This window comes from Sylvia atricapilla, chromosome Z (assembly GCF_009819655.1).
Source record: "Sylvia atricapilla isolate bSylAtr1 chromosome Z, bSylAtr1.pri, whole genome shotgun sequence".
Lineage (NCBI taxonomy): Eukaryota > Metazoa > Chordata > Aves > Passeriformes > Sylviidae > Sylvia > Sylvia atricapilla.
The window spans coordinates 41,735,487-41,762,284 of NC_089174.1; the positions used below are offsets into that span (position 1 = coordinate 41,735,487).

General features: G+C 36.0%; 1 protein-coding gene across 1 annotated transcript in view; it reads right to left on the reverse strand.

Annotated features, from left to right (window-relative positions):
* Positions 1-26,798, reverse strand: part of ADAMTS19 (ADAM metallopeptidase with thrombospondin type 1 motif 19) — a 128,330-nt gene that overhangs the window by 75,174 nt on the left and 26,358 nt on the right. The window contains exons 3-6 of the mRNA XM_066339562.1: positions 22,486-22,658; positions 21,465-21,548; positions 20,492-20,649; positions 10,272-10,315 (exon numbers count right to left, since the gene is read on the reverse strand). Coding sequence (XP_066195659.1) covers positions 10,272-10,315; positions 20,492-20,649; positions 21,465-21,548; positions 22,486-22,658 — 459 coding nt within the window. The remainder of the gene's footprint in view (positions 1-10,271; positions 10,316-20,491; positions 20,650-21,464; positions 21,549-22,485; positions 22,659-26,798) is intronic.

Genomic DNA, 26,798 nt, shown 5'->3' on the forward strand with positions numbered 1-26,798 from the left:
AAGGAATCATATCACACTGAATTCCAAAAAACACATTTTTTACAATCTAATTCCATTACACTGTTTCCCCCCTGCCATTATATATTTACAGGGCACTACAGATAAACTGGTGCATTAGTCACAAGAAACCACCTTTCTCTCTGAAAACATTATTCTAAAAACATTCCCACTAAAAAGCACCAGGATTTTCTAGTGCACAACACTATATAAAGTTGACTGACTATTCACGCATAACTTTGCAGAAGTTTCTTTTGAAGGGATAAAGATACACAAGCTTATCTATGAAAAGCTGAACACAAGACTAATGTTCACAAAATGGATGGCTAGCTAGAAAGCAGGTGTTTTACTGCCATATTTTTTAATGCCTTTAATTTGTAGTGTGTGACAGCACATTTCTTTTTTTTTTTTCTTTTTAAAATTTAATTGTATACATGATACATTAAGTGAAGAACAATTATTTATACAAACTAATCCAGAGTATTATGGCATATAGAGTAGCTCATTATTGATACATAATTATTTACAGCTACAACCCACATGATTTTACATTTTTCATATAAAAAAAGGCCATAAAAAATGAGTAGTGAAGTTGTAAAATCCAGGAGACAATGAAAGATATTTTTAAGTGCTCACAGCTGCTTAGACCTGATTCAGTTTTTCAACAATTTCAATGAATAGAGTGACACAAAACATAATTTAATGTACTGAGAGGGTCACTAAATCACTCATGCCTTTTTTTATGTTTTACAATCTGATTAGCAAAAATGGTAAATTTTCTCCCAGTGAAAAGATTTTGCTTAATCTTAAGGAAGCCATGCCCACTTCTGTCCTCTGCTTTCCATCTCACCACCCTGCCCCATCCTTGGCATGAGCATCTCTTGTGTACCATGGCAGGATTGCTCTGAGGGTTCACTGATTCTTCACTTCTGCATCTGGCATGCTTAAGGGAGTGATCCCCACATGAAGTCAGAAAGTGCACACTATCCATAAGACAAACACAAATTACTGTGATAATTAACTTGAAATTTCCTTCTCTTTTCTTTAACACATGGTAAATATACACTTTATAATATATAAGATTCTTTTGTCTTTACTTTGGAGTCCCTTTTTCTGATGGACATGGGAATTTTGTCTATGGACAAAACTCTAAACTGAAGTTCCAGGCTGAAACATAAATATTTTAAATGTTATTCAGTGTAATGTAAAATTCTTACTTATAGTACCTCCCTCTATATTTCAAATTCCTTTGAAATAGGATTTTAAATACTGCAGATAAGTTGAAACAAAACTCAGAAAACAAAATAAAATTAAAGATATACCTAGAGATGAACCATAATCTGTAGAAAATTACAAAATTCTACTGCATTTTTACAGAAAGAATAAGAAATTACAAGGGCCTGTGGATGGTGCTGATGAGTATTACACCACCCCTAAATCAAGCCAAGAACCAAATTCAGAGTTTTATCTTATAGTTGAATCCACTGGGATTTAAACATGTTAAGAACAAGGATCACATGTCAGCTAAATGAGAGAGAGCACAACCAAATCTGAACTAGAATGTGGAACAGGAATTAGATATAGCTCTAACTTAATTATTTCAATGTAAGAAAAAATCATATCTAACCCCAGAGATATTTCAAAACAGACACTGTCTCAAAAAGTTTATTTCTTTAGTAACTGAGGAATGATTGTACCTTTAATACTATCTTAACTATAGTGCATTTATTTTTTATTTAGAACTATTACACAGATCAACAGCTACTATACTATTAAATAAATAGTATCAAAGACATCCATGCACGCCAACACTATCAACAAATACACAAAGTTGTCTTGCACGTCAAATGAGCAATATGTTTCAGCCTAAAAAATTCCTTGAACTAGAACATCCAGAAGCTACTCGAAGTTCAATACAGAATGTCATAGATTTTCTGAGCTCTAACGTTCACAGATTTCAGTGTGAAGATCTGAAATTATATGTAGACATGAAAATTAAGCTTCCCATCCTCCTGAACACACTCAAAGGCCCTACTGCTTCCCAAGACAGACTGTTAACACATGCTTAGCAAGAAAGCAGTAAGTGACCTTGGTAGTATAATCTCAGAAAAAAAAACAGAAAGTACTTTTTTTGCATTACTTTCAGCTCTCTAAACACTGGCTACTTCAAAATAAAATCAAATACAGAAAACAAAGGAGTTGCCTGCATCGTGTCCTTGATCAATTCTTTAATGAAGAAAAAACTTGTTTTTTAAGTATGGCAAGGGTCACTAATTAAAAGCTCAGTGATTATGAAATCGCCACCACGAGTCCATTAAGACAGATTCACTCTCTGTCACTCTACTATTGCTGAGATTTGTTAAGCTTTAAACACTTTAAATAAAGCACTAGAAAATGAAACAATCTGATGTGTTGTAACACAGTTATTTTCTGTCTGAGTTACAACATCGCTTGAAAACAAAGGTTTGCATATCTCAATGTGAAAACTTATTTCTCTGGTCTCACTGGAATCTTGTCATTTAGTCCAACTTAGTAAAACAAGAGGCAAGGTGAGATAGGACTGCAACTTAGAAGTTTTGCTGGAAGCTTAATGATTTTTAAAACTAAACTTAATATAAGAAGAATTAAGTTGAGGTTAGTAATAACAATGCCTGGATTTGATGACTGAGAACACGTAGTGTAGTCAGCATTCTGCGTTCCTGAGAAACTGCACCAAGTACGCATAATTCATTTGATGTTTTATGACATATGAGGTAAACTAAATTCTATCTACTTATTTTACTTTGGTTTTCCACATTTGTTGGGATTCACAATTAATTAAGATCTATTCTGCTGTACTTACAGACTCACTGACAAAATGAAATTTTATTCTGTAGGATTCAGAAGTCAAAATTTCCAATTATTTTTTTAAAATCTTGTGTATTAAAGGTAGTTTATAGTAGATACACTGGACTATCATATGGATATCACTTCCTAGGGAACTTTTCCATTTCTACAGAAGAAAATCAGTGTTCAGAAGTCACATGTGAATAATGGAGCTACTGAGGCATTTCACGCAACTGACTATGCACCTGAGCTACAGTGCTTTTCTTTTAGAAGAAACAAAAGTTCAGGAATTAAAATTGAGTGAGATCTCTTCAGCTAGCTTTTCTATAAAAGCACTTAAAAGAACATCCTGCTCTCACTTAATGAGGTGTTCCTCTCCATGTAAGTCTGTGAATTATTATTATCATGATTTTGCTGTAAAATAGAATGCTGTATGAATGCAAAATTGTATGCATTGTAAAGGTTATCTGAATGATTTAGACTAGGTTAGACCTTGGAAATCTCCACAGGAAATCTTCTGCAGATTAAATGGCGAGCCCAGTTCTCTGAATGTCAGTCACCTTACTGGAAAAAAAAAAAAAAAAAAAAACAAAAAAAAAAAAAAAAACAAAAAAAAACCCACTTTTCTTTACATAGGATACATTTTTAGAGTACCTCTTGTTGAGTGGAGTGAATCAATTCACAGAGCAAAACTCAGAGCTTAAAACAGCTTTGCTGTTTTTGCAAATTTTGTCTAGCATCAAGCCTGGAGATATGTCAGAAAAAATTTAAGACCTAGTAAATTTACCAGACTGTCGTTATGCCTTTGCTGGGAGAAACTTGCTGTAATTGTTTCTCATCATCCAACCTGTCTGTCAACTGCCCTCCTCCCACTCTGAATTCCCCATGGCACCAAGAACAGTAACATTCACAACAAAATCAAGCAAATTAACTACACTAGTGATGAATATCTGAAAAAATTGCTGGTGTATATCTCTATGTAGAGGTAACTTCAGTCAACAGAATTTTAAGACTGTATATACTCAAACAGTATTCAGTTACTTAAAACATAATACTTTTCACCAATATCCAACTAGACTGCGGACAATGCTGAAATGTTAAAAAAACCTAGATGCTGCAAAAATGTTACAAGACTCCAGTTTTTATAACCTTAACTGATTTCATCCTCTAAGCACACTTCCTGCACTTCCATCGGCATCACTGACTTACTCTTCTACGTACAGAGCAGGACCTATACACAGGTTCTATATGCCATCCTACATGGTAGTAGTCCTGGCCCACACCCCAGTTTCAGCTTTACCCGTCTTGTGGAAACACCTGTTTCCAAAAATGCATGTCAACTTTAGGACATACCATAAATGACAGGCTCCAGGATTTTTGGATTTCTGTTTGCCTTGACTGATCAGAAACCTTCCTATACTCCACAAAGTGACAACACCTGAATAATCCACATGTTGATTTGGAACTGCTGCAAGCACATTTCTTCAATACCTGTGACTCAACAAAAGAGGAGAAACAATCAAAACACCAGGGACTAACAAAGACTAACCCTGCCAACATGGCTTATGTCTCTAGGGCTCCTGTTCTGCAGCCCACAGGTACTTGAGCTAGGTTTGAATTAGCAACATTGAGTGCCCACAGGAATCCAGACACAGCAGCACACAGCTCAGCATGAGGAGGTTCACTGTAATTCCTAAAAAACTGTTACCAGCTAGTTAGGGTAAGGGCAGCTGTGTAAGACTACCTTAGAGTGATAGTCTGGATAAGAGGAGGGCAGCCAGGTGAATAGATTCAGATGAGAAGCACAAGGAAACAGATTTCTTCAGTTTACTTCTGCTGTGCTGCTGCCTGTGCTCTGTGCAACTTCTTCAGCTTCTTGTTCATTGGTAACTGGCCCTAAGCATTCAGCTTCAGTATTTCCAGCATGAACCCTCACTGGACATGGATAGTCTGCCCATTAAAAGATGTGATATTTCTATCGTATCTCTTAATGTCTAGGGCTGGTCTAAACTGTTGTCCCTAGGGTAAAAGTTTGAAGGAAAACTCCAAGTTCTTTGTAGTAAAGATTGATAGTTTCCATATTAGGAAAGAAAGGCAAATAAATCTATCTCTGGTATTTTTCTAAGTTGGATGGAAAATATGTTCTTTCACTTCATTTTGGTTTGTGGTCTTTATTGTGTAGATGTTTGTCTGATTCCTTATTGGTTATGATTTGTACCCACGCCATTGAGTTCCATTGCAACAGTACAAAACCTGATGATGCCTTAATTTTCTGCTATTTTTTTCTATCTGCAACATTAGGTGTTACCAAATTTAGAGATTTTTAATACACTGTATTTGTACCCAAAAACAAACTGACAAGTTTTTAGATTCTGTTTGGAGCTTGCATTATTGGAAAATGTTTTTTAGCAAACAATGTAGATAGAATCACGTTTGTTTAGCTGTTGTTTTAACTGAAAATATTATCTAAAATAACATGCTCAAAATCAGAAGAAATCACTACCCGAGTTTCAGCAGATTAACAGGGCTCCAAACTGATGCCAACACAAGACAAGCACCATTTTAGAACCTTTCTATGCCTGTAACACTGCACTCTAAGAATTCTCTAGCATAGTATTTCCACAGAAGACATTAGCTAGCAGCAAGCAACAAATCTAATCCAAAAGAAGTATGCCCTCAGATAGTCATAATCTTGACTGCTGAAGTGGAAACATAGACAAGAAGGGAAATTAAAATGTGCATACACTTGCTTCAAGAAGTAGCCTTTCTGTGTTTACTTGTAAGCCTACCTGTTGAGAAAATATCTGTTGATTCCAGTGAGAAAATGTTTATTTCCACCTCTTAAAGGTTTGTGCGATATCTCAATAACAACTTCCCTATGAATCATTGCCCATCTCAGTTACTTCAACATGATAATACCCAAGGAGTCACACAAAAGAACAGTACAGCATGTGCAATCCCCAGTTTACATTTTGTACTGATTCTACTGCAATGGGATTAATTCTCTGAAAATTGACAACTGAATTACTTCTTAATTTTTTATAGAAATTCATTGGGATGTTTGCACACATAATTTTACCTGTCACCAGCCCAGAAAAAGAACAACATTCCAAATCACCACAAATTCAAAAGGCAGCTTCCTCTGACTTGTTTGGAGGAGAAACCAGCTATGTTCCCAAAACCCAGTCATCTTCTGGGGGAAAAGAACTTTCGGCAATTGCATATCTAAAATAATCTTTCCATTAACTACATTAAATTTAATTTATAAAAAACATCTTCATATTTTTCCACCCTCAGAAAAATCCTCTGTTGTAATCACAGGATGTCCCTGATGATGATACTGAAAAACAAGGTCTGAAACCTCTCTTTAAGCTACAGACTGTGAGAATCAAGGGAGCAGCATGATATCACTTCTGTGCTTGAATAAGGGACAGAAAGCATACATATGAGCAGAACAGGACAGGCAAAAAGAATAAAGAATGCTGCAGCTAACCAACCAACCAGAGGAAGCTCAAGAATACTTGGAACTGGTCGATTTTCAGCCTGAAACAATTGCTTTGTGGTTCTCCACCCAAAATGAAATTGACAGCGGCTGCAACAATTGGCAATGCTGAAGTCAGAATAGTTTTGCAAAAATCAATTTACCTGATACCATGAGAGTCTACCTTAATGTTTTACAGAAACATGAGATTAGATAAGGAAGGCAATTACTCTACAGTTATCCACAGTGACTCTAGAGTAATCCAGAGTTACCCAATGAAGTAAGAAAGAAGACCCTCAACTCCCTGGCAACAGCAATAGGGAACATTCCAATATTTCCAGCAATTTCTAGGGAAATACTTAATATTGAAAGGCATGAAATAAATATACTCTACTTTCTAAATTTCAAGACACTTTGGGGAAATCAAATAAAATTCCTGAAATAATTCTTCTCTTTCTGTCTACTTTGCAAAACTATAAAATATGAAGTATTAATGAGTTTTTGTATCACAGAAAGGTTGGACAGGACCTTAAAGATCATCTAGTTCCAACCCCCCTGCCATCAGCAGGGATACCTTTCACTAGATAAAATTGTTCAGGGGCTCATCCAACCTGGCCTTGAACTCCCACAACTTCTCTGGACAACAAGTTCTAGCCCTTCACCGCTCTCTGAGTAAAAAATTTCTTACCTATATCTAATCTACACCTGTCCTCTTTCAGTTTAAAACCATCTCCCCATGTCCTGCCACTCTCTGCCTGTATAAAAAAACCTTTCTTCCTTCTTTTTGTAAGTGCCCTTCAGGTACTGGAGAGCCACAACGAGGCCCCCCCAAAGCCTTCTTTTCCCCATGATGCTTGGTCTCCAACACAGCTGGATTTTTTTTTTCCTGACTAAAAATGTAATATTTTGACAATCAATGCAAATCATATTTTTTATCACTATAGAAAAAAAAATCTTGTAATTTTACATCTGAAATGCTTTTCTGAAGGAATATGTAGAAGATTATCCCCACATATTGTTAAAATTCATTAATGTAATACATTTCAGCACATTTCTAGGGAGGTTTGTCATATGGTTTTGATTTTGAGTAAACATTTTTTTCTGTTGAACAGAGTTCCTACTTAATTATATCTTAAAACCATTAAATCTTCATATAAATCATTGTTGTTTTAAGAGACAATGAAAAAGTAGTTTTTGAAGAGTGCATAAGTTCTGTACTTTCTGTAGAACAAGATTGGAAGTACAGAAAAGTGTGCTATTTGCCACCGAAATACATGAAAATTTTGTCTATATAACAGAATACTGTCACTTTCTCTCTCTGGCTTAAGAGGATACTCATGTCCAGTCTGAAAACTGTGAGTCTTGGCATGTAATGACTAAACAATAAATCCAGTATTTGTCTGCTTAGTATCCATCACTGCAAAGAAATATTATCCAACATGACAACCCTTTCCAATAATGAGGTCTGTCCTGTACACGCTCCCTTCTCATAACTTTCATTTATGGATTGCCTGAAGTGCTACAAAGATCACCTCGAGTGCCTCTCATTGCTGTACAGTTATATTAATATTTCATAGAGAATTGCTTTATTCCTATCTTTATCATTGAGAGGAGTCTATATTGTGCATTCTTCTGAATGTTTTGAGAGGGGGGAAGGTGAGACAAGATCCAGGCATCAGGGAACTGTATAGTACATTAGCATTTCTCATTTACTGTCTTTGGCAAATTCTGTAATTTACAGCATGTGATATATCCTTGGAATGTGCTGTCTCTTTGCCTATAAACTTGTTGCATGAATATAGGAAGATCAAACTGGCCTTCATTTCCTTTCAACAAACTTTTACTCATGATCTTATCTACAATCTTCCTTTTGGTTTTCCTAGGGGGAAAAAAAGTCAGAGTAAAGATACCAAAACAAAACCACCTTCTACATGTTCTTTCAACCATTCATTTCCAGTTAGCCTAAAAATAATTGGCATAATATATCCATGACAGCAAGGTAAGTTGAAAATTTTCTTCAAGAGAAATGTGCAATTTTTTTCAACACTCTTCCTTTGATGAGCTCCAGAATGATGGTGGGTAAGACTCTTGGAAAATTATCTCTTAAACAGTGAGCATGGACCCACACTACTATAAATATTCATGAAAGAAATGATACCCTACGTTTATGGAAAGGCACTATATTAATTTGGGAAAATAATGACTGAAATGCACAAAATAAATTATGAAACATAGGAAAAAAATTATCTTAACTTTCGTGGCACAACTGTACATATATGGGAAGAACCATACATACAAACTGTGGTTCAGCTTCTGAAGAAACCACCAAACATCACAGAGAATAGGAAGTCCACAACAGCCAATCCACAATATGCCAGATCATTCAGTCAAGGAATCTACTTCATTTTGTTTATCACAACATTAAGGCTACAAATTCTTTAATTCCTGTGCTCTTAACAATTCATAGACTGCCATATTTCCAAGTTTCATCCCAGCTTGTTCACCACAGAACTTTAATTACTGATACTTGAGTTTAATCTTATTCAATTTAAAATTCTATGGACAAATTCAGAGATTAATAGTTCTCCTACTACCTTCAAGCATTAGCCAAAGACAACCACTGTTCAGGCGATATCCTTAAATATATTCACTTCAATTCTGAAATTCTGGTAGGTGCCTATCTTGATTTAGATAAGCTTGAAGTACTCCAGATTTAAATTTCAGTTTGGATCAACATAAAATAATGAAGACTCCTTGTCCCATTGCTTCCTCTTTCAGCTGGAAGTAAATATCTTTGCACTAGTAAGTCAAAAATAAATGCCTCTAAACAAGAAACACTCAGTAAAAATTCACCTAAGATCAACATACCAATCAGTGAAAGAAGACTATGAATTCCTAATCATTTACTGCTGTGAAACACATTACATTCTTATATAAAAGGCTTTTTTATTGATACCCATCCCACAGACATGCTCACATACAGCTGGGATACAGTAGTAAATGAGAAAGTAGCAAGTAGTGAGGTAACACAGTTTACATAAGAATTCTCATCAAACCTTTGCAACTGAAATGAAATAGGAAAAAAAAATCTACTTCTCTACATAGCAGGGAGCACAAGTATGCAGTAGTACATTATTATCGTCCTATTCTTACTGAAAAAAAATTGGTTCTGAACACTTGTATTCACAGATGGAATTGTTAAAGGCTTCTATTAGCAAAGTGAAATTCTAGGTTAAGAACGCGCCATCACTCCTTCAATTACAGTCATGGCATGTTTTCATCCAGAACTGCAACTGAATAGAACAGCTACTTTTTGCCACCTTTTCCACTAGACCTTTACACTGAAAAACTGTCTTCCAAAAAGTGTGTGAACTAAATAAATGTTTATAGAAAAACTCAATGCAGTCTGCACTTACTTAAATTGAAGATGTCAGAAGATGCCTTTCACAATAGCTCACATCCTGTATTCTTTTGAAGTTCATAAGCTTCTTACACACATAACTCATAAACACTGTATCATGCATTAGATTCTTAAGGAAACTTCTTTTATATATCATAAACATATTCACACCAAAGATAAATCCATTGCATAAAAAAAGAATCATAAACACATTTTCTTAGCTTCATATTCAAAATTAAAAATAGTAAAACAATTTTCTACACATTTTCTTAGCTTCATATTCAAAATTAAAAATAGTAAAACAATTTTCTATCAGTCAGTGAGACCAAAAAAAGCTTTAAAGTTTGCTCTATGAAAAAGATGGAAATATTGTACTAAACCTTAGTATTTTGGTAGAAGCATGCACCAATCTAATAGTATTATTAGCATTTAAGATGTATTTTGAATTTTAGCTAGTTACTGCTTTCCATCACTGATTTTGCTGTCATCTTTTAGCTTCACATTTCTATTTACATAAAATTCATTTTATTACATAGTTTATACACAGTCTCATGTTTATTTACTTACCAACAGTATCACATGGTTCATCCTTATGTACACAGAAATCCTTCCTAGAATTGGGGGTAAAAGAAAGAATGTTAAGCAAGTCAAGCTGTTAGACGTTAACAATTGTGTAACCTATTTAGAAACATTTTTTACGGCTCAATTAATAAATACAGAACGCCACTATCTCAACAAACAACAAGGGGAAGCAAAGGCCAGGAATACACAGAGCACTCAAACTCCAGTTTATTCTCAGAGCAGATTTAAGAGTAGTCAGGTGACAAAACACTACATATCCAAATTGCATTGCACCGAATTTCTTTTTGGTTTTGTGGTTTGGGTTTGTTTGTTTGTTTTATTGTCTCTAAGAATCTTGAAGAGTAACAAGTATAAAGCTAGTCTTCCTAACATTTGAAGTTAAGGTGTTTCCAGTGTTTTACATGAGATTGAAATGCAGCATTTAGATCAGTAATAGAGTCAGAAAATTTTTATTCTAGCAAGTCAATGGTTAAAAGCACTAATAGAGATATTACAAGAAGCATTTCTGCTACAGCATCCCCTTATAGTAGTGAAAGACTTACAAACATTAACTGCCCTATCTCCAACATGTATTTTAGCCCAGTCATAGGATGATAAATAAGACTATTGCATAAAGGAGAATAAATATTTCAAATGTGTCTTAAAGATCTGCTTGGGATTCATGTTGATTTCACATGTATTTTACTTCTCAGAGACACACAAGAAGTTATTAAAAGAGCAAAGGGAAAACTGCTTTTTACTGGAGTGTTTATAATTGATGTTAATTTGTTATTTTAAGTTAGAAAAAGGGCTGCTGAGGAATGCATGAAGTGGGGAGGTTGGGAGGGAACCAATGGGGGAAAAAACAACAGAAGAACCTCAAGTATGGCAACCCCACAAACAAAGAAGTTCTGTTTTTCTGCTGTGCCAAAGAGTAAGGGTCTCTGTTTTTAGGCAGAGATCACATGAATCAGAGAAAATTAATTCTTAAATCCTGTCTGTGTAGGTACACAAATAGACACATAGATTGATAACGATAAAAATAACCACATAGAGAGACACCCATTTTCTAGGAACAAAATGCAGGAATTGTTTGATGCTTGAAATGAAAGAGACCAACACCTATTATTTTACAAAGTGTAACTACACCAAGCGTTGTTTCTTTGTTTCCCACAGACTATTTCTAGATAGGGCTTTAGACCCAAAAGCAATTTCTAGAGGTTGGCAAATTTCTGACAGTTGTTAAGGGCCACACAGACAGATGCATGGGGTTATACAGCTTTCAATTAACTTGTCACCACTGCCAGATAATTCCAAATAAAGTTGTGAGTAAATTGATAAGGACAGTCTGGGAATACAGTCAAAAAGCCCTGGAAATTGAGCAAAAAGTGGTGAACAAGAAAGTATAATCAGACACAGAAGAAAGTTATTTTATTTTTTCAAACCTGCAAGAAATTGTATTAATGCACTGGATTGTAACACAATTCTTTGTTTTGTGCTATGTGACACAAGGGACTTATTGTCTTGTTAAGCAACATGACAGAATGATTAGAAATATGGGACTTGAGGTGAAGCAAGAGAACATGTGTTAAGACAGTCTAAGGATATTGACTGCCTTTCATGCACACCCACCCAATCACCACAAAAATTAATTGATGTAATAATAAGTTTTAAAAAAAATAAATAAATAGATCAAACCTTCAACTGTAAAAGAATATTATGCTACATTTTAAAACTGCCAATATAGAAGAATTTTCTGCTCATGTAATAGCTTTCTTCTCACAGACATACCAAGGTGTTTTTCTTTTGTTCTCACTTCTTGGCTGAATCTGACTATAATTATGTTGTGCATTCAGGGTTTCATTATGGGACTTGGGGGAAATGGTACTGCTATGATTTGCCAAGAGGGAAATACAGTAAAGCATTCTTGGTTCCTGACTTACATTGAAAGAATGTAATACCTCCTTTAATTTCATAATGTAATGAATGCATTACATACAATTGAGACTAGGCTCCTTAGTAAACATTTACAGGTCTAGCTAAACCTACCAGTGACTCTCACCAAAAAAAAAAAAAAAAAAAGCACACCACTAAGTCCTCAGGCAGATAATTTGCCTTCATCTCTCTCATCCTTTCTCTCAGCAAAACAGAGCAAAAATATTAAAATTACCATTACAGCGTATAGAAGCTTTAGAGGCGGCAGCTGGTAACTGAGTCTGTCGATGAAAGCAAGAAACGGTTAAACCCCACCCACTCCACGCATTACCCTACACATAGTGTTTGTTACTCTAAATGGTCAGTTTGGAAGAGAAAACAGTTCCTTACTCAAGTCAAGGAAGGGAGGAGCTCTCACATTATTTACGTCTGAATTCTGCACTTGAATGAATTCTCAGAAAAGGATTCTAAGCAAGGATAGGTAACCAGTGCTCAGAAAATTATGTTCAGTTTATAGATTTTAGTTGGTTACATATAGCATTATGGAAGACCTTCCCAGCACACAAAGACTATGTAATTTTTAAATACAAAGTATCTCAGTACAGTGTCAAAATAAATCCTTATATGTAGGTGCGATGTACAACAGAAGAGAAAAAGAATAGTAAAGGAACACTAAATTAAAATCCAGACTTATTTTTTTGTGAATAATTACCAGCAATTTGTCATTTTAGATAAATTTATTACTTGCTTTTGGCAAGTCAAAATAGTCAAAAGATCTGTTTTTCACTCAGGCTGGTATACCATTTCCTTCCATATGCTAGATTGCAGAAAAAGAAGAAAAAGGAGAGATAACAGATTTTACCAGTCTACCAGATCTTCATTCTAGCTTCACTCTACTCCAATTTCACTAACGTTTGAAATTTTGAAACATGCAGCTTGAACAACAGCAGAAGTTAGACTGCTTGAAACTATTGTTGATTCCAGGCCTTACAACTTTTTTGAGGCTTATTGCTCAAGTAGTCAGTTTCATCAAATCATAAGATTTTTATAAGGAATAGTTGCAATAAGTGGCACTTGTGGCAACTGTCATTATCATTAAATTGCAAATGCTCCACTTGCATTGTGCAAAGTGGATAACTACAACACTGAAGATGTTCTTGTCTCTTCACATAACAGGATATTCTGAAATAATTCCCACATATAAACCAAGCACATATGCACTAATTAATAAATCCACTTTTAATGACAATAATTAAATTTAAAGCTATTTTGGTGTTAATGAACCACAAGAAAAATTACTAGTTTACTATTTATTTGGGAATTTAAATAAATAATGGTACTAGTGTAAATGGCATTTCAGAAACTGTCTATTATTTTGAGGGTAAATCTCAAAGGTACCAGTATGTAATGGTCATTGTATTTTAGGTTAAAAAGGAAATAATATATTTAATTATTTCAGATGGTTAACACATCACTTAGGCTCTTTAAAGCTGAACTGAGATTTTAAAAGGTGACGTAAATAGGCCTTAAAAAACTCACATTTCAGTCATACTGAAAAACAACAGTTCAGAAGTATGGTAAGTGAACTAACAGTTGAATTGAATGCATCAATAGCATATTGAAACAGATACAGAGTAGCATTAGCATTAAATAGCGATGGAGAAAAAAAAAATAGAAAAAACAGAAGAAAATTCCTGCTAAAGTTTAAAAATGAAATGAGTTCTGATAGATACACATAGGAATCAAGATAGATCGATTTCAAAGATAACTCATCTGAGTAAATTTTCTTCTAATATGGCCAAAAGTGAACTCCCAACCTGATTAGACAAAACAAAACAAAACAAAAAAATGACCATTTGGAAACAGACAGTAGGAGGGAACAGCATTCTTGTATAAAGATACAAGAAAATATCAAAATGACACCACTACCTCTGTTCACACAATATCCTGTCTAGTTTTGGTGCTTATGCTTGAAAACATAATTTTGTAAAGGTCTGGAAAGAAGTGAGAGAACAATTAAATAGAGTAACCTCTGTAAATTACTCTGAGACAAGGAAGAATTGTGACTTGAGCACAGCCTGGAAGTATTTTCATAGGGAGGAGTTTTCCAACAGATTTTAGCAGTGAAAAGATTTTAGCATGGTTGAAAGCTGAAGTAAGAAAAATTAGAAATAAATCCGCCTGTCCATTCAGAAGGTAAATAACTGTCAGCAATCTCCTGCTGAACAATCAATGTTCCTTTCTTTCAAATTTTTGTCCAAGACTTGCCTACCTTTCTTAATTACCAGGAAAACTGAAGCATAAAGATAAACTTTACTTTTGGGTCTCAGACTAGTAGTCATAGATTTTAAATTCGGTGTAAGTCCATGTATTCCTATGGAACAGATCTATACTATTGAATGAACATACGTAGCCTAATTATTAAAGCTTGAAAGAGTAAGCTGACAGTAACAGGTAAATTCATGCAAATTTTTCCCACATCCATTATTACAAGCATTATCACTTCACAGACTCAAATACCTTAAACTTAAAAAGGAAAAAACCAAAACAGCATACAATGACTTAAAATCTGTGTGATTTTTTAAAATATACAAGGTAAAAATACAGGACTTCAATTTTACTGGAGACTCTGGCTTTAAAAACAAATAAACAAAGAAACTTCTTTTAAATTTAAATATGCTCTTTTCAGGTTTCCCTGCTTTCTTCTGTATCTATAATCCTATTACTAAAAATAACTAACAAAACAGCCTTGTGAGATTCTCATGGACTTCCTTGATGCCTACTAGTAGTGTCAAATAGATCAAGTTATCAAGAGAGTTGATAAGTCAAGTACAAAACTATCAAGAGAGTTGGCAGTATTGAAGTTGCAGTAATGAAGACAAAATTAAGAATAATCTCATCTCTCACCATGCATTTGCAAGAACTCACTTTTCTAAAGCTGAAATTCACTAGGAATTTAAGGACAGCAGTAGCAGCTTAATAACCAAATCTCTATGTCAATACATTTCAACAATTTTGACTGCCAAACACTCCAGGCTTTTGGGGTGACCCTGTAATATCAGTTTCATCCATGCAGGTATCTTTCACAGTCTTCTTCCTCTGACTTTCCAGAGGATTTATTTTTTGTTCAGAAAGCTGATAAAAAGCAAAGTCAGAAAAATAACTGTATTTCTTCTGCGCATTCTGCAACACTAAAAAAAATCTTGTCCAAGCTTTGGGGAGAATTCTAGATGTTGAAACCATTGGAAGTTAAACAACAGTTATGAAATCTAAGTGCTGTTTATGTCATTAGGTACTTTTATAGAACAAGGCCCTGTCTTACAATGAAAATACCCAACAGCACTGTTTCAGTTATGTATCACCCAGGACAAGAAGATCTCTGATACTGAAGATCTGTATGAATAAATGGCTGATGCACACTATCAACATGGAATACCACTACCTGACGAATATTAGGAGAATCAGAGGTCCACTTTCTGTCATAAGAACATGTGAAAATATCAATTCTGAGAAGGAAAATAAAGATCTCGGTCTTTTTCTGTATTGTTCTTTTCGCACTTGTTCAACAAACCACTGTGACACAACAGATGGACCAATGCACTGGAAAAGCATCAAAAAGCATAATTTTTAAGTGAAGGTAGATCCTGGCTCATTCTTGTAACCACACGTTTATACACTTCAAAGCTTTCATTACCTAATTTGCAATAGAGGCTATATAAGAACTTCAGCACCATCACACAACAACTGGGAATTTCACAGGCCTTTTGCTGCCTCATTTTCAGTTCCCTAATTTAGATCAAAGCAATCTGTGCAGATAGCAACTGGTAATGTCATCTCAGGGGGCACCAAAATCAGGGCTTGTCTCTGCACACTCAGACCTTGTAAATTTAAAAGCAAGGAGTAAAAGTAACTGCTAATTTATAACTGTGAATATAGGTTACTGTGAACAGAACAACTTAGCTGATAAAACAGGTAGTTTTATCAAGACAGTCCTAAAACCATTTCTTAATTATCACATTCTCTTTATATCCAACCTCCCTAGTAATCTTTTCTAAGTACGTTGCAAACTCCTTCTGCCTTTCTTCTACTTCATGGCACCATATTTTAAACAGGATATTATTTCATCAAAATAAGCCAATTTAAAGGGAAACAAAAAAAAAACCCTGACATAATGAAATAGGACCAAAGTAAATTGAAATTAATTGGTAGCAGATATGCATCATTACAGTCTATCTGGGCAGCAGAGAAAGCTGTGGGGAGAAGTTGGTTTTGCTTTCCTCTTTACAGAACAATGTAAAGCAAAGTTTTGAAAAGTACCTTATTCCTGAAAAGGCTATGATGGCCCTTTGGCTGCTGAGTAACAGCCTCTTTAACATCCATATTACATTCTTTGTACTTAGGCATTAAAAATTAGCTCTACAGAACACTCAATACTTCGTTTCTAACTCTTTTGGATACTACACAAAACTGGCATGTGAAAGCACAGGAAAGCTTTTACAAAGAACTCTTGATGTTCTATTATCATGCAAAACAAAAGAGGAGATGTGGCAACTTTTAGGAGGGTTGCCACAGCATGTGTTGAATACCCAAACTTTACACATTTAGTCAAAAAACACCAAGCAGTTGGTGTTCATCTGTATAAACAAAATATTTTCTCTCAATAAAGCAGACCTGCTCTCCAAAGCTCTTTGGAAGTTGTGACAAAGGAGCTTGTTCCATGTTTGCAAAACAGAATGAGACTCTGAATTAACAAATACACGTGTAGAACCACACATGGTGTTAACTATACCATAAACCTGATGATGTGTAGAGGTAGCCTGGATTAGCAAAACATTCCCATTCAGAAAATTGCTCTGATTTATTTGCAGCTAAAGCAGCTCTCAGGTGAGAGGCAGTACAATCTAGAGAATAATACCATTGAAAAATAAAGATGTCAGAAGAACATCTGGCTCCAGCACTAACCTACTATCTGATATCTAACCAATCACTTTCACTTCTCTATACTTCAAATTCCTTAAAACTGATCAGAGATTTAATCAAAAAAATTGTATTTCAACTGACAAGTAAAAAATTGTAGTCAACCCTGGAGTGACCCCAGATGAGAAGCACAAAAAACAATCTGGGGGCTGGAGCACCTCTCCTATGAACACAGGCTAAGACAGTTTGGGCTGGTCAGCCTGGAGAAGAGAGGAGCTCTTATTATAATCTTTCAAGAAGAAAGGGCCTAAGGAAGACAAGAGGAACTTTTCACAGGGGCACACAGTGACAGGATAAAGGGGAATGGCATTAAACTGAAACTGACTAGGTTTATATTAGATGTAGGAAAGAAATTCTTTACTGTAGAGGTGTGAGACAATGGCCCAGGTTATCCAGAGAAGCTGTGAATGCCCCATGCCTGGAAATTCTAAAGGCCAGGTTGGATGGGGCTCTGACCAATCTGTTCTAATACAAAGTATCCCTGCCCATGTGGTAGGGGATTTGGAACTAGATGATCTTTAAGGTCCATTCCAACTCAAACAATTCTGTGATTCTGTGAAATCAGAGTATCAGTATTACAAAGCAGAAAAGCATCTTAACATATGATCAGACTTTTGCAAAGCTTTTTTTACCATGTAGAATCACAGAATCCCAGAACTGGTTGGAAGGGACTTCTGGAGATCATCCTGTCCAATCCTCCTGTCAAGGCAGGGTCACCTGTAGCAGGTGACATCGGCACATGTCCCAGTGGGGTGTAAATGTTGCCAGAGAGGGAGATTCCATGACCTTCCTGCGCAGCCTGTTCCAGTGCTCTGAAAATTTTAATGCAAAAAAGTTACTCCTCATGTTGAGGTGGAATTTCTTGTATTTTGGTTTATGGCCATTGGCCCTTGTCTGGTTGCTGGGCACCACTGAAAAGAGTCTGGCACCATCCTCTTGGCACCTGCCTTTGAGATATCTATATTCACTATATCCCCTCTCAGTCTTCCCTTTTCTGGGCTAAACAAGTCCAGCTCCTTCAGTCTTTCCTGATAAGAGAGATGCTTCAGATCACAAACCATCAGGTGTGGCCTCTGCTGGGCCCTCTGCAGTAGCTCCTTGTCAGTCTTTCACTGAGGAGCCCAGAATTGAAGACAATACTAGATGTGGGCAAATAGAGGGCAGAATCACCTTCCTCAGACTTTTTGCCACATCCTTTCCAATGCACCCCAGGATCCCATTGGTCCTCCTGGCCACAAGGGTACATTACCAGCTCATGGCAAACTTGTCATCCACTAAGACTTCCAGAAATGCTGCATTAATACAAAAATCTGTGTGGCCAAAAGCACTGACAGTTGAAGACCTTTCCAGATCACTGACTCTTATCAACTTAACTAATGAATGCCTCATTTGCATCAGTTCAGAATGCCTCTATCTCTTCCCATATAGGCTCATTCAGCTGAAGACTAAACAATGATTAGAAAAAGGTGTGACATGCTTTATCTATTTTATAGCACCTTACTCTTCACGACATACACCTTACAAGCTAAAAATGCAGCCCTAGGTTCACTCTTCTGGCCCATATAGGCTTGAAGCATTGGATACTTGCTCACACTGCTGCTGCTGTTGCAGATACTGCTGGCTGCCTCAGCTGTCTCAGCTAAGATAGCCCAGGGATAAGGTTTCTAGCAAACAAGAAGAATGCTATTGCTCATTATCCTTGAACAGTCACAAGGAACATCTAGATGAAAGGAAGTCCTGATCCTTTAGCCATCCTGATTAATCCAAGGCCATGTACGATACTCAGGTATCCTTTATGCCTTGGCACAAGTTTACTCTTTGCTACTGCTTGCTTCTTTTCTCCCCACTGCTTTCTTTCTAGACCTTCCCTCCAACCCCAGCCTAGCCCCACGATGCACTCACTACTAGTAAAATCAATTAGGGCTGTTTAATCTAAAAAATTTACTTCTAGTCTGTCACTCTGAGTATGTTTCCTGATGAGCTAATGAAAAGTTGCTGCAGAGAACATTATTTCTTGTGTCTTCCAACAGACTTGAAAGGAGCTTGTGAGAAAAACTACTGCTTAGCTAATGTATAAATGTGTAATAAAGAATAATCTGTCCCCTCAAAGCCCCAACAATCCATAAAACTGATATACACATCAAATAAAGGAGGATGACAGAGTAAGAAGTGTGGGCTTTTCCAAGAAAAGACAAGGGATTGAACAGCAAAACTAGCAACAAAGCTCTCACCACAGACAGTTTGGACTTCTAAATTTCCTGCTTCCCATAAGTGACTGGCTCTCCAATGCAGGAAAATTTAGGGAAGTATTTTTCTGCTTCAAAAGAAATACACTATAGATACTGGAGTAATCAGAGTGAAATTAATTTAAATAAAAAATGCATTATTTTTATTTTATATAGGTTCCCAGTGAGAGTGCTCTGACTAAATGGCAAAAGACTGCATGTAAGTGTAAAGATTACACATGGTTTTCAGATACCATATCACTTAACCAGCATAGGTCTGCAAAGCAGTATTCTACTACAGCTGGTCACAGAAATTTTATTTGGAAGGGAGCACTGAAGGTCATTCAGTCCAAGCTCCACCTCAAAAATGATACTAAGGCCAGCCCTAAGCTGGTTGAATCATCACTCTGTCCTTTCCTCTAGATCATGCCTGTATGCTGGCTGAACACCAACAAGCATCCCCTCTGTGCACCACTTACAGACAAAACCATGACAGTACCTGCTTGGAAGGAAAGAGGTGAACTGGAGGCCTATTTCCTTCTCAGTGTATGAAATGCCTGGCACTTCAGAGTTACAAGGAACTGCAAATCTGGAATCATACCCTTGTGGCTGCAGGGCATATACTGAAGATGTAGGTGATGTACCTACAGCACACAGTGAATCGTACCAGTTCTAGGTCAGTAAGAGGGAAGCATAACTGAGCCTAATGCTGATCTAGCTCTGAATGGTTTAAAGATGCTTTTGTGTTTTGACTGAAAGTATCTACAGGGCTGGGGTGCTGCCTCTCTTAAATTTAAAGGCATGTGGATGAAGGATTCCAACCATTGCTATACAGATAAGGCCTTAGCTATACAGGCAAAGAAGAAACAAGAGAGTCTCACCATTTCAGATATTCACCATCTGGGAAATACTGCTTTCTGCACCACCTTTTCCAACACTTTACCACCATCTCTGAGATCCAGATGCCTTCCTCACTGCAAAATGCTCCCTCGCTGCAAACTAAATTCCTACTGTGTCGGCCATCTACTTTGATCTACGTTCACACTGGCATTCTGCCTATTTTTTAATGTTCATCTTTCACTAATTTACCTTGTGATCAGTATGGCTGCATCAACTGAAGTCATGTCTTCCCCCCAGCTTGTTGACATTTCTAAGTGTATATCATTCTTCTTGCCAAATTCTTCATGTTGCCATTTACAAAAGCTTTCCAGCATTTTTTCACCATGATGTCCAATATACATATCTGCCTGGAAATAAAAAACAATTAATGTTATTAAAATTATATATAAATAGAATTTGGAACCTTTTTTAACTGAGCTAGCAAAAATATTCTGCTTTTTATGCCATTATACATCCATAGCAAAGCAACTCAAACTCCAGGTGCAGAGACCACCTTCCTCACACGGTAAAGATACAAATGAAGACAATGCATTGAGAGTGTACATATATCTGGTCACCCAAACTCTAGTCTTATTCATTTGCTGATTTCTCATTATCCATGGTGAGGAAAAGCATAATGATGTTAAGAGTCAGAATTTGAACATGAAATGAGATTACTCCAACTGCTGAGAGGAACTGGAGAAATAAATACTTACTTATTGACTGGAAAATTGTAATATTTTGAATTAGAACTACTGGAAAGGGAATCCCATTTCCTGGTGAACTAAGTGCTATATCAGCTCTTGTTTGTCTAGGGATTAGACAACAAAGAACATCAGTTCTCCTTCTACAATCCAATGGACTTAAAGGAGGTTATTTTTCTACTGAGATTTGTGAATGCACAAAAAGCAGAGAAGAGGCAGATTTTGCTGAGATCTACCTGATTTTCACACAGACTTTTAATTGCAAGCACAGGAAAGTCTCAATACATGCAGCACATAAATTAGGAAAAGGTTAATATTTATTGAGACTGCTCCTCAGTGCAAATTACTAAATAATATAGAAAAGCTAACCAAGGAAATTTTTTAGCCTTTAAAGTTCAAGAGTATTGCAAGCTTTTGTGGAGTAACAAATTAAGTAGCTTTACCCTCTACAGGCTAAGACAAATGTCATAAATACCTACTGGAGTCTCATGAAGAAGGACAAGTTTAGTCACCCGAAGGTTTACTTGTAATCCTAGACTCTTGTGTTGGAAAAGATTAAAAACCTAAGAGAGGAAAAAAAAAAACAACAAATAAAAATATGAACTTGTACTGTACATACACTAAAAATAACGGAACCCCAAAACCTCTCAAAAGCTCTCATATTCTACTGTGACTGCTTTTATTTTCCGTAATCTGAACAGAAGGTTAAGATAATGTACTGTGTTGGTCTTCTGAAGTGAAAACAGAGCTTAGGCAATATTCATTCTGGGAACATAAAAAAAGACCTCTTCCTCTCAATGGCCATGATCACTTTATAAACTGTGACCTGTTTCTTGAAATATTTACACACATATTTAATACTGTTTGCACAAAAATTTCTGTTCAGTTAAACCCATGATCTTGGATCAAGTGGTCTCAGCCAACATTTAACTCTCTAATTCTTCCTATCATTCAGAATAGTTAAAGCTTATATTAATTTTTCAGTTTTTGTTCCTTCTTTATAACAATCTTTCCTTGAAAGAATATCCATCCAAAGATGATATTTTTCATTGTTTTATGCAGCAAATGAGTGCACTACAGCTCAGATAGAACTGGAAGGGAATGTAATTGTCAAAGTTCATTACTCTTTTTTTTTTTTTTCCACTACCACTGATCACACAATCCTTTTCCATAGCAATGTCATGTCCTCATAACAAGCACAGGTCATCAGAAACTATCCAATATTCCAACCTTTCCAACAACACCATGGACTTCTAACCAAAAAGTCATCTTGTTCTCTCACTTCCAGGTTTCCGTGAGGTGTATGACCAGACAGTACAGACAAGCCTGCAGCACCATGGTTCTCAACTCCAAAACATATGGACTAAATCTTGATAGCCTGCTGATGGTCCTGACTGTTGCTTACAGGTGTTCAGTCAGAATCATCAGAAGGAGCAACAAAATCATCCTGCAGGGCATGCATTGTTGCTAGAACATCAAAATTAGTTTTACATTTCCTACCATGTTTAAGATGGTTAGAATAAATCTTCTGGCAGCATCTGTTCCATGATACGAAACCATAGCTGGATCTGCCACCACAACAGTTTCTATGTTGTATTCCTGAGGTAACTTGTAAGAGTATCGCTTTCCTCTTCCACTTTCTGACACTTTTTGAGTCTTCGATTTTCTTTTATCTGTAAACCAAAACAGCGCTTGAGAAACTCATCCTTCAAACTACCACTGCAGTACTTTTTAGGATTTGTTACCTTTGGTTATGTTATAATTCTCATTATGTGGAAAGTAATAGCTATGAACTTTAATATAACATGCTTATTTCCCACTGCCAATGCTAAGGCTCATACTGATGGTCTCTATTATGTATAAATATTAGCTCATACCAAGAAAATGGAAATTTTATCCATCTTTTCAAACAAAGTCAGAAAGATTATTTGCATCCTTTCAACTAACATATTTATAAAAAAATTATGTGTCTGTTACGCTGATTTGTGAGAGAAAACTCAACTCATGTTGGGTATGAAGGAGAAATAGTCTCACTCACATGGCAGAATTTTTGTGTGGCCATCTTCATGAATCACAGAGAAAATACACTGATGTAATTATGTCTTAGCATAGAAGACAACAAATACAGACTCTCCACAAAACCATGTATTTGGTAAATACATGCAAGAATTTCATGATTTGTGAAGAGGAAAGAATATTTCAGATGAATGACAGAGAATAATATAGGTTTTTTAGAAACAAAAACATGATTTACTGACATGACTTCAAAATCAGTGTGCCTGTCATTATAAGCAACTCAAGCAAAGTAACAAAGGCCTGGAAACAAGCTTCTAAACCTACAGAAAGCTACAAATTGAAAACATGTTGTGTTTATGGTAAGGCTGAGGTTATTAATAGCATTAATTTTAAGTTTCCCCTCCAAAAACCCAACAAAATCCCCATTCCTACTACTATACATATGAAATTGCTCACCCAATTACACAGAAACATTCAAGCCAGAAGGTGGTCAGATTTACATACAGCAGATAGCAGTGCCACTTCAAATTGTCTAATTTAAAACAAAATGCAAAATTAAACTTCTTGTTGCAACAGCCAAATTTTGTTACATCCTCTTGAGAGTATGTAAAACTTCTGGGAGTGATCTCATCGAAACCATGTTAAGTTTTTTCCAGCATCCACAATGGAGTATCAGACTCTCTGTTTACCAAAACAAATGATGTTTGAGATGACAATAATGTTCTGAAAACAATCGAATGTTCAGAAATTTTGAGGAAGTGTCTTGCAATTAACCAATGTCATCTCTAATAGGAAAGTTCTTGCAGTATATTTTATGATACATGACCACTCTTCAAAAAATAATTCACTCTTCAGGACAGTGCTAAAAATGAACTCACAAAGTAAACTAACTCACAAATTAAATTTAAAATGTAAAATACAAGTGGAAGAGGTGTATGCAATTTAAATATATGTATAATACAGATTTCATGTAAATATAATGTAGATACATATTTTTCAAAGTAAGATGTATAAATCGTGCACATTAAAAAAATGTTGTCTATCCTTCTCTGTAATATTTGTAAAAGATGATATATGTGTATGATTTAGTCCATCCCACTACATTTGAGAAGATCCCTCTACAACTGGTGACAGTGTAAGACATACTAACACACTCACTAAAAGAAAAAAGCATGTGTCCTCCAGAAATGTTTGGTGTTTGATGACCTATAAGTAGAAACAGCTTATAAATTCAGGCGATCGAAAATTAAAGTCTCTTATTTCAATCCTTCAGACACTTGCTTAGCATTATAGCTTCTGCTACACTCTAGCCTTACCCATGTTTGCTAACTGTGGATCTATAGCCTAGTTTATAAAACATTACATGTGTTTTCACTGCTCTTTTGAGAATAATTTCTAGTGAAACGTCGGTGGCAGTATTTGTGCCAAAAAAAACACCTCCTATAAGCTATACAACTATGATGTGCCATATGAACATCTAATACTGCAAGGGTAAGCTATAGGTCTAAGTTTAAAAAATAAACTCATGTGGGTTTAAAAACATCTCTTATGACCCACCTGGTCAATCTGACTTCCTCCTAGGTACAGCACAGTTTCCAGCAACAGTTTATTCACTGTTCACTTCTTTGTAAAAGCATGTAGAGAGCGTTCTCTTGACACATCTCTCTAAAATTTATAGCTAGCAGTGTATTTCTCTTCAGAACTGACAGTCCACAATAAAATACATCATTGTGCTAAACACTAAGGACACTGTGGTTCCACAAGCTGTTGTCCCTCTGTCTTTTGGGATGGTAGTGGATAAGAACACTACACAGCTCTCTAGACAAGCTGTCTGCCCATCATTTGTCTTAGATATCTCTCCCATTAACAAACCAATGGACAATCTGTTCTTGGCCAGCCAACCTTTCAATTTGCTGGCAGAAATCCCCATCACGAGATCTCATTCATCTGAAAATTATAGCTCTTTTCTAAAAACTTTAAATAAATGTAATTAGTAATTTTGGTACTACTGGTATTCAAACAACTACCACAACTGCTGCCAGATAACAATGGAAACATTTGCTTTAGGCAAAAAATCTTGTTTCTTTACATACTCACAAATAAGTAAAAATTACAAAGAACTGGTCATTATTGAAGGCAAAGTATGTAAGAGATAACAACTGTTGTAAAAAATCCAGCTACATCAATAATCCATGAGCTAACAAGATAAAAGATTAAAGATGCATAAATTCATCTTCAAATTTTAATTACACTGCCAAAATAAAAAATAAATTCTACAGGAGGGTTCTGTGCAATATGAGTTCTGTTTGTGCTACCATGGAAAATAAGGAAATACCATAACCATTATGACTTAAAAGAAAGCTAGGAATACTGCATTACTTCAGCAAGAAGGCTAAAAATACTGCAGCAAGTAAATTTCCCATTAAATAAGCAATTAAGAGAAAACAAACAGAAATGTTAACAAAACAATAGCCCCACCCTAAAAAATTTTAGAGAGATTAACATCCAGCTATGATAATCATAGGTTACATGAAGTATCTGACCCAACATTAAGAAGAGGCATGACTACAGGATTCCTGGACACCTTCAAGCCCTCAGGCTCAAAAGCATTTCCTGAGTATATGCACATGCAGCCCAGACTACAGAGGAATCACCATCACTCCCCTGGGGGTAACATATTCATATGGAAATTTCAGTATTCTGCCTACTAGGGAATATTCAGGAGCTTAAGAAGCCATGAGCTATACCTCCACTACAATTTGAGTAGGGATTTAAATACTTTCCTACAGAGTGACAACTTTTTTCTGACTCAAGGAGCAGAAGCTAATATCTCAAGTAGCACCAGCCTCCACCTTATGCAATCTCATGGATCCACGACCAAGATTGTTTGCATATTTTATTGCATGACTATCACACAGAAACAGGCTGTAGGGCAAGAATCAATACAGCTCTCCCAGCAGATTGCCTAGTCTACATCTCATAAAATAAAACTGCTTTTGATTCACTGAAACTTAGCAGGATTTTTCCAGTAATATTATATCATTCTAAGAGGAAAAGCACACTTGTATCTCAGGGCAGTTTATTGTTTATTGCCAGAGAAATCTTCTAATCTCACAAATTCAGAGGGGATTCAAAATTCACATTTACTGTATTCTGGGTAAGAGATTTCTTTTCTCCCAACGTGCCCCATGCCTTGACCATGAGTTCAGTTCACTGTACAAGCAACTTCAGTTTGGAACAAGTGCTTCAGAGCAAGTAGAAGAAAAAAACCTTAGCCCCCCAACATGGCCCTTTGCTCTAATCACAACTGCTTCTCTCACATTTCTTCTGTAACACACTTCTGCACTGAATTCTTTTAAAGGTTTCATGGGCCATGGGCTAAAGAAAAGTGTGGAGTCTGCATATGTGCAACTGGCTGACATAGGTAAGTAAATCACACACTTTCAACAAAAGGATATACATGCACACTGTCAACAATCAAGAAAGCATCTGCTTCTGTCAGTATGATTCTCTCCCTTGCCTAATTAATAAGAAAACCACCCCATTCACAAAAACAAGTTCTTTGTACTCTCCAAACAAGTTTGGCTGCGTAGCAACTTTCAATCCAGCCCTCAATAGTAACAGAAAACAAACAATACCTTCTTTGACTGCCTCTGCTAGTTCCCCATGAAAAGCTATTATTCCAAATAGTGATCCTTCAACACCTCCAGCAAAGACATTCATTCCTTCTGATAATTACAATTCATCACTGGCAATACACATTTGCTTGATAGATAGCCAGCCTTTGAGACCAATCT